The 14,449-nt window shown below is 50.2% G+C and overlaps 1 protein-coding gene across 3 annotated transcripts in view; it reads left to right on the forward strand.

The window, feature by feature from the left end:
* Nucleotides 1-14,449, forward strand: part of spred1 (sprouty related EVH1 domain containing 1) — a 100,968-nt gene that overhangs the window by 31,106 nt on the left and 55,413 nt on the right. The window contains exons 4-7 of one of the 3 annotated variants that reach the window (XM_081394511.1): nt 1,320-1,369; nt 2,206-2,349; nt 3,079-3,441; nt 5,573-5,911. In XM_081394511.1, the coding sequence (XP_081250637.1) occupies nt 1,320-1,369; nt 2,206-2,349; nt 3,079-3,441; nt 5,573-5,689 (674 nt within the window). In that variant the 3' untranslated portion in view covers nt 5,690-5,911. Of the gene's footprint in view, nt 1-1,319; nt 1,370-2,205; nt 2,350-3,078; nt 5,912-14,449 lie in introns of those variants that run through there. The other 2 variants (XM_081394512.1, XM_081394510.1) reach the window with 2 other exon arrangements.

A 14,449-nucleotide genomic window follows, 5' to 3' on the forward strand; every position in this document is an offset into this window, starting at 1 on the left:
GTAACGCAGGTCTTCAGTGTTCCTCCCGCTTGTGTAACGCAGGTCTTCAGTGTTCCTCCCGCTTGTGTAACGCTGGTCTTCAGAGTTCCTTCTGCTTGTGTAACGCAGGTCTTCAGTGTTCCTCCCGCGTGTGTAACGCAGGTCTTCGGTGTTCCTCCCGCGTGTGTAACGCTCCGCTTGTGTAACGCAGGTCTTCAGTGTTCCTCTCGCTTGTGTAACGCAGGTCTTCAGTGTTCCTCCCGCTTGTGTAACGCAGGTCTTCGGTGTTCCTCCCGCTTGTGTAACGCTGGTCTTCGGTGTTCCTCCCGCTTGTGTAACGCTGGTCTTCGGTGTTCCTCCCGCTTGTGTAACGCAGGTCTTCGGTGTTCCTCCCGCTTGTGTAACGCAGGTCTTCAGTGTTCCTCCCGCTTGTGTAACGCAGGTCTTCAGTGTTCCTCCCGCTTGTGTAACGCAGGTCTTCAGTGTTCCTCCCGCTTGTGTAACGCAGGTCTTCAGTGTTCCTCCCGCGTGTGTAACGCAGGTCTTCAGTGTTCCTCCCGCTTGTGTAACGCTGGTCTTCAGAGTTCCTTCCGCTTGTGTAACGCAGGTCTTCAGTGTTCCTCCCGCTTGTGTAACGCAGGTCTTCAGAGTTCCTTCCGCTTGTGTAACGCAGGGTCTTCAGTGTTCCTCCCGCCTGTGTAACGCAGGGTCTTCAGTGTTCCTCCCGCTTGTGTAACGCTGGTCTTCGGTGTTCCTCTCGCTTGTGTAACGCAGGTCTTCAGTGTTCCTCCCGCCTGTGTAACGCAGGTCTTCAGTGTTCCTCCCGCTTGTGTAACGCTGGTCTTCGGTGTTCCTCCCGCTTGTGTAACGCAGGTCTTCAGTGTTCCTCCCGCTTGTGTAACGCAGGTCTTCAGTGTTCCTCCCGCTTGTGTAACGCTGGTCTTCGGTGTTCCTCTCGCTTGTGTAACGCAGGTCTTCAGTGTTCTTCCCGCTTGTGTAACGCTGGTCTTCAGAGTTCCTCCCACTTGTGTAACGCAGGTCTTCAGTGTTCCTCCCGCTTGTGTAACGCTGGTCTTCAGTGTTCCTCCCGCTTGTGTAACGCAGGTCTTCTGTATACAAAAGTCCCGCCTATGACACTTATTGGCCCAACAGAAATAGCAGCTGATGCCCATAATAAAAAAATGCCAAATATTGACAGTTAATATCGTCCTCTTCGTGCTAAAGGGCCTCATGGAGTCGCTCTTGTGTGTGTGTGTGTCTCAGTGATGTTCAGTGCTAGAGATGCTTGTGTAACTAATGCTGGTCCTGTGTGATCTGATTGTGTGTGTGTTCACCTGCAGGCGGCCCGCAGAACAGCGACACGGACACACCTGAGGACGCTTCATCACAGGTGAGGCTCACACACACACAGGGGATTATCATTCAGCACAGAGCACAGATAATACACATTTGATGAAAGTGTGTGTGTGAGTGTGTGGGAAGTACTGACAGGAGACTGTAGTCACAGGAAGTGTCTCTTAGCAACCACAGGATGTTCATTATTGGAACAGATATAAACAGACCTGTACACACACTCCTCCCTCATGTGACACACACACACACACACACAGCATTATCAGTGTGACATTTCCTCTTTCTGTTTCTTATGGTGCGTCGGCTGCTGCTGCTTTCACACGTGTGTCACATGACCTCCGTGTTCTGATGCGTGACGCGGTAATGCTTCACCAGTGTGAACGTCAGGCGTGTGTAATAAACATGTTTTTTTTAAAGATGATGTTTATGAAACGAAAGGATGTCACGCAAATGCGCATACATGAAAGAACTCAATATTCCCGAGTCTTTTAAAAGATGAATTCAAAATGAACGGATCATTCATGACTGGCCCTCTTTACTTCACAGTGAAGCTGAGAAAACATGATTGTGGGAATTTGCCTGTCAAAGTGTTTTAAAAAGTGTTCATTATTCTAAGGTACCATTAATTATAAATCTGTGTTAAATAGGATACATCTGGATGGGCCATGTGGCATTAAAGTTGATTAATATTTTATGTAAAATATGCAGTATTCATTCATGGGGATCCAAACTGTAGGAATGACCCAGATATTTCTTGTATCTGTCAATCAATATGAGCTCATCAAAGCTGCAGGTGTAAGAGCTTCTGTGATCTGTGACGTCATGCTGAGTTTTACTGAGTGTGTTGAAGTGTGTGTGTGCTGTGATTGACAGGAGAGTGTGTGTGTGGAGACGCCCGTGAGAGACGTCTTCTGTCCTCGAGCCATCGGCTCCAGCGAACTCTCCCGCGGCTCTTATGTGCGAGTGCAGCCCTTCGACCACACGCTCACAGCTAACCAGCGGTTCCTGCCTCCACAGGTACACACACACACACACACACACACACACACACACACACACACACACACACACACATCACTCCCGCGGCTCCACAGCTAACCAGCAGTTCCTGCCTCCACAGGTACACACACTCTCACTCACACTCACACACACACACACACACACACACACACACACACACACACACACACACACCACTCCCGCGGCTCCACAGCTAACCAGCAGTTCCTGCCTCCACAGGTACACACACTCTCACTCACACTCGAACACACACACACACACACACACACACACACATCACTCCCACGGCTCTTATGTGTGAGTGCAGCCCTTCGACCACACACTCACAGCTAACCAGCGGTTCCTGCGTCCACGGGTGCAACACACACACACACACACACACACTGCTAACCAGCGATTCCTGCCTCCACAGGTGCAACACACACACACACACACACACACACGTTTGTTTAGCTATACTTGTGAGGACATTCCATAGGCATAATGCTTTATATACTGTACAATCTGTATATTCTATTCCCCTACACTAACCCTACCCATCTCACACACACACACACACACACACACACACACACACACACACACACACACAAAAACCCAGCCGAAGTGCAGGAATACAAATTCATCTCCAGGTGTCAGGACTCTTTCTGTTTCAGATGTGTACAGGTTTACAGAAGCAGAGGAACTTCCTCCTGATGTGTGTGTGTGTCTGTGTGTGTCTCGCAGGTCTCCTTCAACCCCAGACGTCACGTGAGCTTCCACATGGACGAGGAGGAGATCGTGCGCATCAACCCGCGCAAGGACGTGCTGATCCGCGGCTACGAGGACTACCGGCACCCGGATCTGTGGAAGCGCGACCCTGAGCGCGAGGCCCCCGACGAGAAGAGCCCGTACTCGTACGGCGAGGGCCCGGAGCAGCTCAAGCTCGCGGTGAAGACCCAGCAGCCCGCGACTAAAGCATCCCGGCGCCGGCGCGAGGATGGAGAGCGCTCACGCTGCATCTACTGCCGTGAGGTGTTCAACCGCGAGGACAACCGGCGCGGGCAGTGCCAGGATGCGCCGGACCCCATACGCCAGTGCATCCACCGGGTGAGCTGCATGCTGTGTGCCGAGAGCATGCTCTACCACTGCATGTCCGACGCCGAGGGCGACTTCTCCGACCCCTGCTCCTGTGACGCCAGCGACCCGCACTTCTGCCTGCGCTGGCTAGCGCTGCTGGGGCTGGCGGTGCTAGCGCCCTGCATGTGCTGCTACCCGCCGCTGTTAGCCTGCCACCGCTGCGGAGAGGCCTGCCAATGCTGCGGCGGGAAGCACAAGGCCGCCGGCTGAGCGGGACGAGCCCGCGGATTTACACCGGCCCTCGACGGGCGTAGCGCAACTCAGTCCTGTGGAGAGAGCGTCAACCGCAGGCGTTAGCGGCGTCAGGAGGAGCGTCCTCGTCGCACGGACACGGAGAACACGCTAACACATCGCGTGCAACTATGAAGAAATGATATTGTGTACTTGTACAGTGGTTCTAACACTTGGCTTTTCCGTGAGTTATTAACCGTGCGCTAATGCGCAGATGCGCTAAACATGTTGTTAGCATTAACGACAGCGGTCGCTAAGACTCTTGTTTCACGCGGCTGTAGAATATATTCCAGATGTTTTCTTTTGATTCTGTCAATCATTAATCCTACAGGCACTTATAATCCTGCTCCTGTTTGAGACTTGTAACCGCTGACGGTTTAAAACCCTGGAGAGCCACAGGAAATGGACGTTTATTCTTACTGTGGAATACAAGTGTTTATATTTTACATGCATGTTTAAAAAGTGTTTTCTGTTTTTAAAATCGACCTTGTTTTGACTAATAACCAATGTTTTTTTGTGCAAAGATGATGTGTTAGTTGACACATGTATTTGAAACGTGTTGTGGGTAAAATCCCGTCACGGTTAACTTTCTATGCAAGTATTTCCACGAGACTCTCGGACCTCCGCACACACAGTCCCGTTCCTCACGCTGGCCGACGTTCAGGGAAACTTCGCATGGAAAAACTGTCTATTGTCACTGGTGTATGAAGCATCGCTCACACAGAAGTCACTTAAAAATCAGCTTTCTGTTGGTCTGCCAACTGTTGCTGCGTTCAAGTCCTCTTGGGAAGTTCGTATTTACGAGGTGGGAAGTCGTGTTTATGACAGCGTTCAAGTCACTTTCGTCGAAGTAAGATGGCGGTATACTTTCTCTTAATTAATTACACAAAAATACAGCAAGGTTCTAGCTCTAGAAAATGAAGAACAAAGAAATGTCCATGCTTGCTTTTTCATTTTTTTTTAATTAATTTATGAAGCCACTGCAAATTTTATCCTTACATATTATATTGTTATATTATAATGCCATCACAATATGTGCAGGCAGTTAGCTTACTCTGCTGTAAATAGAAAAGCCTGACAATATCACTGCTAAATACTGTTAAGTATTGGGGTATTCATCATGTTTTCGCTAACTGACACGCCCACAACTCGTAAAGATCGGCTCTTAAAGGAAATCCCGAGCTTCCCACAGGTATTCACGACATTGTGAACACGTTAATAAACAAATACGATCTTTACAACATGACTTTAACACACAATTTGTGTTCCCTCACGCGGGATTCCGATTGAACTGACAGGATTTTGCCCGCGAAGTTTCCCCTAGCAACGGTAACGTGAGCGCGCGTTTCCATGACGACCCGCTGTAAATACCGAACACTATTCCTGCATTCGTGATCGCTGCTGACGGTACACGTCATGTGTTGTGGTTTGATTTGACAGCATTATGTACATAGATCACCTGTTAATACTGTTTCACATTGAAAAGTAGTGGAGATGATGATGATGAATGACGTCCGAGATTTTAATCGAGATTCTCTCTAGTTTTGTATCGCCGAAAGATTAAAGGTTTGTGAAGCTCGTCTTATGAAGCTGCTAGAAACAATCACTAACTGCATCGCGAGAGTCTCCTTCCTCTACGGATGACTGTTAAACTCGATCTAGGTGTAGTCTTTACCCTCGAGGCGTCTGTGTGAGAGGCTTTTCCTCCCGAATCGGTCGATTTCTACGATCTCGCGAACATGCACCGCTTTCCTCGTGTGACGCAACCGTCATGTGACTACCAGTTTAATCACGTGCTGCTATTGTTTTTATATTCGTGTTTTCTTCTCTCTTCATGGAAATATAACTCTGGAATGCATAACTCCCGTAGGCTCTGGCGAGACGGTGTGGTTCTCGTGAAGCTCTTCCGTGTTTCCGTGGTTTATCCCTCACTCTCCTCCTCCTCAGAAGTGCCTCTCCTCCCCCTCTCCTCGCGCTCCGGCTCTAGCTCAGCTCTGATCTGTGTATAGCTGTTTCTATTATGGTTTGAAAATACTAAATATATGATGTAATATTTATAGTTCAGTAACTCATGTCATAGTTGTATTTTCTGTATACAGATGTAGCTTGTTACTTTCATAAATATACAATGTAAATATGCATACAAATGTTTGTAACTGTTTTTGTTACACCGTACACTTATTACATCAGTTAACATTACCATACACAATAAAAGGTGAATATAAATAGAACTTTGTGTGTGTGTGTGTCTGTGAGAATGTGTATGTGTGTCTGTGTGCATATGTGCTTGAGTGTGTGTAGTGCCTCAGTGTGTGTGTGTGTGTGTGCTTGAGTGTGTGTAGTGTCTCAGTGTGAGTGTGTGCATATGTGCTTGAGTGTGTGTAGTGCCTCAGTGTGTGTGTGTGCTTGAGTGTGTGTAGTGCCTCAGTGTGAGTGTGTCTGTGATAGTGTGTGTGCGCGCGTGCCTGTTCGTGTGTTGTGTGTGTGTGTGTGAGTGTCTGTCTATGCGTGTGTGTGTGTGTGTACTAAGTGCCTCTGTGTGTATGTCTGTGATAGTGTGTGAATGTTCGGAGTGTGTGTGTGCGCGCGTGCCTGTTCGTGTGTTGTGTGAGTGTCTGTGAGTGTCTCTGTGTGTGTGTGTGAGTGTCTGTCTGTGAGTGTGTGTGTGTGTGCTTGAGTGTGTGTACTAGTGCCTCTGTGTGTGTATGTCTGTGATAGTGTGTGAATGTTCGGAGTGTGTGTGTGCGCGCGTGCCTGTTCGTGTGTTGTGTGAGTGTCTGTGAGTGTCTCTGTGTGTGTGTGTGTGTGTGAGAGAGAGAGTGTCTGTCTGTGAGTGTGTGTGCTTGAGTGTGTGTACTAGTGCCTCTGTGTGTGTGTATGTCTGTGATAGTGTGTGAATGTTCGGAGTGTGTGTGTGCGCGCGTGCCTGTTCGTGTGTTGTGTGAGTGTCTGTGAGTGTCTCTCTGTGTGTGTGTGTGTGTGTGCTTGAGTGTGTGTACTAGTGCCTCTGTGTGTGTGTGTATGTCTGTGATAGTGTGTGAATGTTCGGAGTGTGTGTGTGCGCGTGCCTGTTCATGTGTAGTGTCTCTCTGTGTGTGTGTGTGTGTGTGTGTGTGTGTGTGTGTGTGTGTGTGTGTGTGTGTGTGTGTGTCTTGAGCTGAAGGATGTCTTCATATGTGGAAATGGTGTGTAAGTAAAGGAACTGTCTCTACTGTGTGATTTCCTCAGACGCCTGTTCTCTGTCTGTCAGCTCGCGCCACGACTGTAGACGCTTCTCTTTTCTTTTAGAAACTGCTCAACATTCAGGGGCCGTTTAGACGACACCGCTTTCAACTAAACAGAAGACTCGAGGGTTTTGGCCGTTCACGAGAGCAGCATTTTGGGAATCTGAAAACTCACTTTTGAAAACTGGATTCAGAGCGCAAAGTTTAGAGACTGTTATCGTCTCTACAAGACTACACACATGTGAATCTGGTAATCAGTGACATCATGCAGCTGTATATTACACACACACACACCCCTACTGGCCTGAGATACCACACACACTTCGGCTGAGCAGAGGCTGTGATTGGATAACTGGAGTAATCAGTGGACCAATGGCATCGCAGCATTTCAGATGTTGGTTTGGTGTCCTCAGAGCCCGTCTACGGAGAGCCTGGCCACTCCCTATTAAGTCCTATTGTACCGAATGTTGGTTGTAGTTCCACCAGAGCTCCACTGGGGGCAATCGCTCATGAGTGCAGAATGAATGGGAGTCTATGGAGCTAGACGGCTAAATGTGTCTCTTTCACCCGATTGCTGTTGAGAAATCTCAGATTTGATTGTAGGTTTTGCAAGTTCAAAATGGGTTATAGAAAGTTGAATGAACGAGTACTTGTGTCCTTTCCATTTCTTACAGGTTGAGTTGTTGTTGCCCATAACACGCTAGCATTCTGCTAATGAACGCTGATTGGTCGGTGAAGGACTGATTACGACCAGAGATACCGCTTGATGGCATCCGAAGCGGGACCAGATACAAACAAAACAAAAACTCTTCCAGCACGTGTGTTTACCTGTGTCAGCTGTGTTGTGTGTTTACCTGTGTCGGCTGTGTTGTGTGTTTCCCTGTGTCAGCTGTGTTGTGTGTTTCCCTGTGTCAGCTGTGTTGTGTGTTTACCTGTGTCGGCTGTGTCGTGTGTTTACCTGTGTCAGCTGTGTTGTGTGTTTGCCTGTGTCAGCTGTGTTGTGTGTTTCCCTGTGTCAGCTGTGTTGTGTGTTTACCTGTGTCGGCTGTGTTGTGTGTTTCCCTGTGTCAGCTGTGTTGTGTGTTTCCCTGTGTCAGCTGTGTCGTGTGTTTCCCTGTGTCAGCTGTGTTGTGTGTTTCCCTGTGTCAGCTGTGTTGTGTGTTTCCCTGTGTCAGCTGTGTTGTGTGTTTACCTGTGTCGGCTGTGTTGTGTGTTTCCCTGTGTCAGCTGTGTCGTGTGTTTCCCTGTGTCAGCTGTGTCGTGTGTTTCCCTGTGTGAGCTGTGTCGTGTGTTTGGCTGTGTTGTGTGTTTCCCTGTGTCAGCTGTGTTGTGTGTTTACCTGTCTCAGCTGTGTTGTGTGTTTACCTGTGTCGGCTGTGTCGTGTGTTTCCCTGTGTCGGCTGTGTCGTGTGTTTGCCTGTGTCGGCTGTGTTGTGTGTTTACCTGTGTCGGCTGTGTTGTGTGTTTACCTGTGTCGGCTGTGTTGTGTGTTTCCCTGTGTCAGCTGTGTTGTGTGTTTCCCTGTGTCAGCTGTGTTGTGTGTTTCCCTGTGTCAGCTGTGTTGTGTGTTTCCCTGTGTCAGCTGTGTCGTGTGTTTCCCTGTGTCAGCTGTGTCGTGTGTTTCCCTGTGTCGGCTGTGTTGTGTGTTTGCCTGTGTCGGCTGTGTTGTGTGTTTCCCTGTGTCAGCTGTGTTGTGTGTTTACCTGTGTCGGCTGTGTTGTGTGTTTGCCTGTGTCGGCTGTGTTGTGTGTTTCCCTGTGTCAGCTGTGTTGTGTGTTTCCCTGTGTCAGCTGTGTTGTGTGTTTACCTGTGTCAGCTGTGTCGTGTGTTTGCCTGTGTCAGCTGTGTCGTGTGTTTCCCTGTGTCAGCTGTGTTGTGTGTTTCCCTGTGTCGGCTGTGTCGTGTGTTTCCCTGTGTCGGCTGTGTCGTGTGTTTGCCTGTGTCGGCTGTGTTGTGTGTTTACCTGTGTCGGCTGTGTTGTGTGTTTCCCTGTGTCGGCTGTGTCGTGTGTTTCCCTGTGTCGGCTGTGTTGTGTGTTTGCCTGTGTCGGCTGTGTTGTGTGTTTACCTGTGTCGGCTGTGTTGTGTGTTTCCCTGTGTCGGCTGTGTTGTGTGTTTACCTGTGTCGGCTGTGTTGTGTGTTTCCCTGTGTCGGCTGTGTTGTGTGTTTCCCTGTGTCAGCTGTGTTGTGTGTTTACCTGTGTCAGCTGTGTTGTGTGTTTCCCTGTGTCAGCTGTGTCGTGTGTTTCCCTGTGTCAGCTGTGTTGTGTGTTTCCCTGTGTCAGCTGTGTTGTGTGTTTCCCTGTGTCAGCTGTGTTGTGTGTTTGCCTGTGTCAGCTGTGCTGTGTGTTTGCCTGTGTCAGCTGTGTTGTGTGTTTGCCTGTGTCAGCTGTGTTGTGTGTTTCCCTGTGTCGGCTGTGTCGTGTGTTTGCCTGTGTCAGCTGTGTTGTGTGTTTCCCTGTGTCAGCTGTGTTGTGTGTTTACCTGTGTCGGCTGTGTTGTGTGTTTGCCTGTGTCAGCTGTGTTGTGTGTTTGCCTGTGTCAGCTGTGCTGTGTGTTTGCCTGTGTCAGCTGTGTTGTGTGTTTGCCTGTGTCAGCTGTGTCGTGTGTTTGCCTGTGTCGGCTGTGTCGTGTGTTTGCCTGTGTCGGCTGTGTCGTGTGTTTCCCTGTGTCGGCTGTGTCGTGTGTTTCCCTGTGTCAGCTGTGTCGTGTGTTTCCCTGTGTCAGCTGTGTTGTGTGTTTGCCTGTGTCAGCTGTGTTGTGTGTTTGCCTGTGTCAGCTGTGTCGTGTGTTTCCCTGTGTCGGCTGTGTCGTGTGTTTGCCTGTGTCGGCTGTGTTGTGTGTTTCCCTGTGTCGGCTGTGTTGTGTGTTTGCCTGTGTCAGCTGTGTTGTGTGTTTGCCTGTGTCAGCTGTGCTGTGTGTTTGCCTGTGTCGGCTGTGCTGTGTGTTTGCCTGTGTCGGCTGTGTTGTGTGTTTGCCTGTGTCGGCTGTGTCGTGTGTTTGCCTGTGTCGGCTGTGTCGTGTGTTTGCCTGTGTCGGCTGTGTTGTGTGTTTCCCTGTGTCAGCTGTGTTGTGTGTTTACCTGTGTCGGCTGTGTTGTGTGTTTCCCTGTGTCAGCTGTGCTGTGTGTTTGCCTGTGTCGGCTGTGTTGTGTGTTTGCCTGTGTCAGCTGTGTTGTGTGTTTACCTGTGTCGGCTGTGTTGTGTGTTTCCCTGTGTCAGCTGTGCTGTGTGTTTGCCTGTGTCGGCTGTGTCGTGTGTTTGCCTGTGTCGGCTGTGTCGTGTGTTTGCCTGTGTCGGCTGTGTTGTGTGTTTCCCTGTGTCAGCTGTGTTGTGTGTTTACCTGTGTCGGCTGTGTTGTGTGTTTCCCTGTGTCAGCTGTGTCGTGTGTTTCCCTGTGTCAGCTGTGTCGTGTGTTTCCCTGTGTCGGCTGTGTCGTGTGTTTCCCTGTGTCGGCTGTGTCGTGTGTTTGCCTGTGTCGGCTGTGTCGTGTGTTTGCCTGTGTCAGCTGTGTCGTGTGTTTCCCTGTGTCAGCTGTGTCGTGTGTTTGCCTGTGTCAGCTGTGTCGTGTGTTTCCCTGTGTCAGCTGTGTCGTGTGTTTCCCTGTGTCAGCTGTGTCGTGTGTTTCCCTGTGTCAGCTGTGTCGTGTGTTTCCCTGTGTCAGCTGTGTCGTGTGTTTACCTGTCTCAGCTGTGTTGTGTGTTTACCTGTGTCGTGTGTTTCCCTGTGTCGGCTGTGTTGTGTGTTTGCCTGTGTCGGCTGTGTTGTGTGTTTCCCTGTGTCAGCTGTGTCGTGTGTTTCCCTGTGTCAGCTGTGTCGTGTGTTTCCCTGTGTCAGCTGTGTCGTGTGTTTCCCTGTGTCAGCTGTGTCGTGTGTTTCCCTGTGTCAGCTGTGTTGTGTGTTTACCTGTCTCAGCTGTGTTGTGTGTTTACCTGTGTCGTGTGTTTCCCTGTGTCGGCTGTGTTGTGTGTTTGCCTGTGTCGGCTGTGTTGTGTGTTTCCCTGTGTCAGCTGTGTCGTGTGTTTACCTGTGTCAGCTGTGTCGTGTGTTTACCTGTCTCAGCTGTGTCGTGTGTTTCCCTGTGTCAGCTGTGTCGTGTGTTTACCTGTCTCAGCTGTGTTGTGTGTTTACCTGTGTCGGCTGTGTCGTGTGTTTCCCTGTGTCGGCTGTGTTGTGTGTTTGCCTGTGTCAGCTGTGTTGTGTGTTTCCCTGTGTCAGCTGTGTTGTGTGTTTGCCTGTGTCAGCTGTGTCGTGTGTTTACCTGTCTCAGCTGTGTCGTGTGTTTCCCTGTGTCAGCTGTGTCGTGTGTTTCCCTGTGTCAGCTGTGTTGTGTGTTTACCTGTGTCGGCTGTGTCGTGTGTTTGCCTGTGTCAGCTGTGTCGTGTGTTTCCCTGTGTCAGCTGTGTCGTGTGTTTACCTGTGTCGGCTGTGTCGTGTGTTTCCCTGTGTCAGCTGTGTTGTGTGTTTACCTGTCTCAGCTGTGTTGTGTGTTTACCTGTGTTGGCTGTGTTGTGTTTGCTGTGTCGTGTGTTTCCCTGTGTCGGCTGTGTCGTGTGTTTCCCTGTGTCGGCTGTGTCGTGTGTTTGCCTGTGTCGGCTGTGTCGTGTGTTTGCCTGTGTCAGCTGTGTCGTGTGTTTCCCTGTGTCAGCTGTGTCGTGTGTTTGCCTGTGTCAGCTGTGTCGTGTGTTTCCCTGTGTCAGCTGTGTCGTGTGTTTCCCTGTGTCAGCTGTGTCGTGTGTTTCCCTGTGTCAGCTGTGTCGTGTGTTTCCCTGTGTCAGCTGTGTCGTGTGTTTACCTGTCTCAGCTGTGTTGTGTGTTTACCTGTGTCGGCTGTGTCGTGTGTTTCCCTGTGTCGGCTGTGTTGTGTGTTTGCCTGTGTCAGCTGTGTTGTGTGTTTCCCTGTGTCAGCTGTGTCGTGTGTTTACCTGTGTCAGCTGTGTCGTGTGTTTACCTGTCTCAGCTGTGTCGTGTGTTTCCCTGTGTCAGCTGTGTCGTGTGTTTACCTGTCTCAGCTGTGTTGTGTGTTTACCTGTGTCGGCTGTGTCGTGTGTTTCCCTGTGTCGGCTGTGTTGTGTGTTTGCCTGTGTCAGCTGTGTTGTGTGTTTCCCTGTGTCAGCTGTGTTGTGTGTTTGCCTGTGTCAGCTGTGTCGTGTGTTTACCTGTCTCAGCTGTGTCGTGTGTTTCCCTGTGTCAGCTGTGTCGTGTGTTTCCCTGTGTCAGCTGTGTTGTGTGTTTACCTGTGTCGGCTGTGTCGTGTGTTTGCCTGTGTCAGCTGTGTCGTGTGTTTCCCTGTGTCAGCTGTGTCGTGTGTTTACCTGTGTCGGCTGTGTCGTGTGTTTCCCTGTGTCAGCTGTGTTGTGTGTTTACCTGTCTCAGCTGTGTTGTGTGTTTACCTGTGTTGGCTGTGTTGTGTTTGCCTGTGTCGTGTGTTTCCCTGTGTCGGCTGTGTCGTGTGTTTCCCTGTGTCGGCTGTGTCGTGTGTTTGCCTGTGTCGGCTGTGTCGTGTGTTTGCCTGTGTCAGCTGTGTCGTGTGTTTCCCTGTGTCAGCTGTGTCGTGTGTTTGCCTGTGTCAGCTGTGTCGTGTGTTTCCCTGTGTCAGCTGTGTCGTGTGTTTCCCTGTGTCAGCTGTGTCGTGTGTTTCCCTGTGTCAGCTGTGTCGTGTGTTTCCCTGTGTCAGCTGTGTCGTGTGTTTACCTGTCTCAGCTGTGTTGTGTGTTTACCTGTGTCGGCTGTGTCGTGTGTTTCCCTGTGTCGGCTGTGTTGTGTGTTTGCCTGTGTCAGCTGTGTTGTGTGTTTCCCTGTGTCAGCTGTGTCGTGTGTTTACCTGTGTCAGCTGTGTCGTGTGTTTACCTGTCTCAGCTGTGTCGTGTGTTTCCCTGTGTCAGCTGTGTCGTGTGTTTACCTGTCTCAGCTGTGTTGTGTGTTTACCTGTGTCGGCTGTGTCGTGTGTTTCCCTGTGTCGGCTGTGTTGTGTGTTTGCCTGTGTCAGCTGTGTTGTGTGTTTCCCTGTGTCAGCTGTGTTGTGTGTTTGCCTGTGTCAGCTGTGTCGTGTGTTTACCTGTCTCAGCTGTGTCGTGTGTTTCCCTGTGTCAGCTGTGTCGTGTGTTTCCCTGTGTCAGCTGTGTTGTGTGTTTACCTGTGTCGGCTGTGTCGTGTGTTTGCCTGTGTCGGCTGTGTCGTGTGTTTCCCTGTGTCAGCTGTGTCGTGTGTTTACCTGTGTCGGCTGTGTCGTGTGTTTCCCTGTGTCAGCTGTGTTGTGTGTTTACCTGTCTCAGCTGTGTTGTGTGTTTACCTGTGTTGGCTGTGTTGTGTTTGCCTGTGTCAGCTTGTGTTGTGTGTTTCCCTGTGTCAGCTGTGTCGTGTGTTTACCTGTCTCAGCTGTGTTGTGTGTTTACCTGTGTCGGCTGTGTCGTGTGTTTCCCTGTGTCGGCTGTGTCGTGTGTTTACCTGTCTCGGCTGTGTTGTGTGTTTCCCTGTGTCAGCTGTGTCGTGTGTTTCCCTGTGTCGGCTGTGTCGTGTGTTTCCCTGTGTCGGCTGTGTCGTGTGTTTACCTGTCTCAGCTGTGTCGTGTGTTTCCCTGTGTCAGCTGTGTCGTGTGTTTCCCTGTGTCAGCTGTGTTGTGTGTTTACCTGTGTCGGCTGTGTCGTGTGTTTCCCTGTGTCAGCTGTGTTGTGTGTTTACCTGTGTCAGCTGTGTTGTGTGTTTACCTGTGTCGGCTGTGTTGTGTGTTTACCTGTGTCGGCTGTGTCGTGTGTTTACCTGTGTCGGCTGTGTTGTGTGTTTACCTGTGTCGGCTGTGTCGTGTGTTTCCCTGTGTCGGCTGTGTTGTGTGTTTACCTGTCTCAGCTGTGTTGTGTGTTTACCTGTGTCAGCTGTGTTGTGTGTTTACCTGTGTCGGCTGTGTTGTGTGTTTACCTGTGTCGGCTGTGTCGTGTGTTTACCTGTGTCGGCTGTGTCGTGTGTTTACCTGTGTCGGCTGTGTTGTGTGTTTACCTGTGTCGGCTGTGTTGTGTGTTTCCCTGTGTCAGCTGTGTTGTGTGTTTCCCTGTGTCGGCTGTGTTGTGTGTTTACCTGTGTCAGCTGTGTTGTGTGTTTACCTGTGTCGGCTGTGTTGTGTGTTTCCCTGTGTCAGCTGTGTTGTGTGTTTCCCTGTGTCAGCTGTGTTGTGTGTTTACCTGTGTCAGCTGTGTTGTGTGTTTCCCTGTGTCAGCTGTGTCGTGTGTTTCCCTGTGTCAGCTGTGTTGTGTGTTTCCCTGTGTCAGCTGTGTTGTGTGTTTCCCTGTGTCGGCTGTGTTGTGTGTTTCCCTGTGTCAGCTGTGTTGTGTGTTTCCCTGTGTCAGCTGTGTCGTGTGTTTCCCTGTGTCAGCTGTGTCGTGTGTTTCCCTGTGTGAGCTGTGTTGTGTGTTTACCTGTGTCAGCTGTGTTGTGTGTTTACCTGTGTCAGCTGTGTTGTGTGTTTCCCTGTGTCAGCTGTGTCGTGTGTTTCCCTGTGTCAGCTGTGTCGTGTGTTTCCCTGTGTGAGCTG

Source organism: Scardinius erythrophthalmus, assembly GCF_964197995.2.
Source record: "Scardinius erythrophthalmus genome assembly, chromosome: 19".
NCBI lineage: Eukaryota > Metazoa > Chordata > Actinopteri > Cypriniformes > Leuciscidae > Scardinius > Scardinius erythrophthalmus.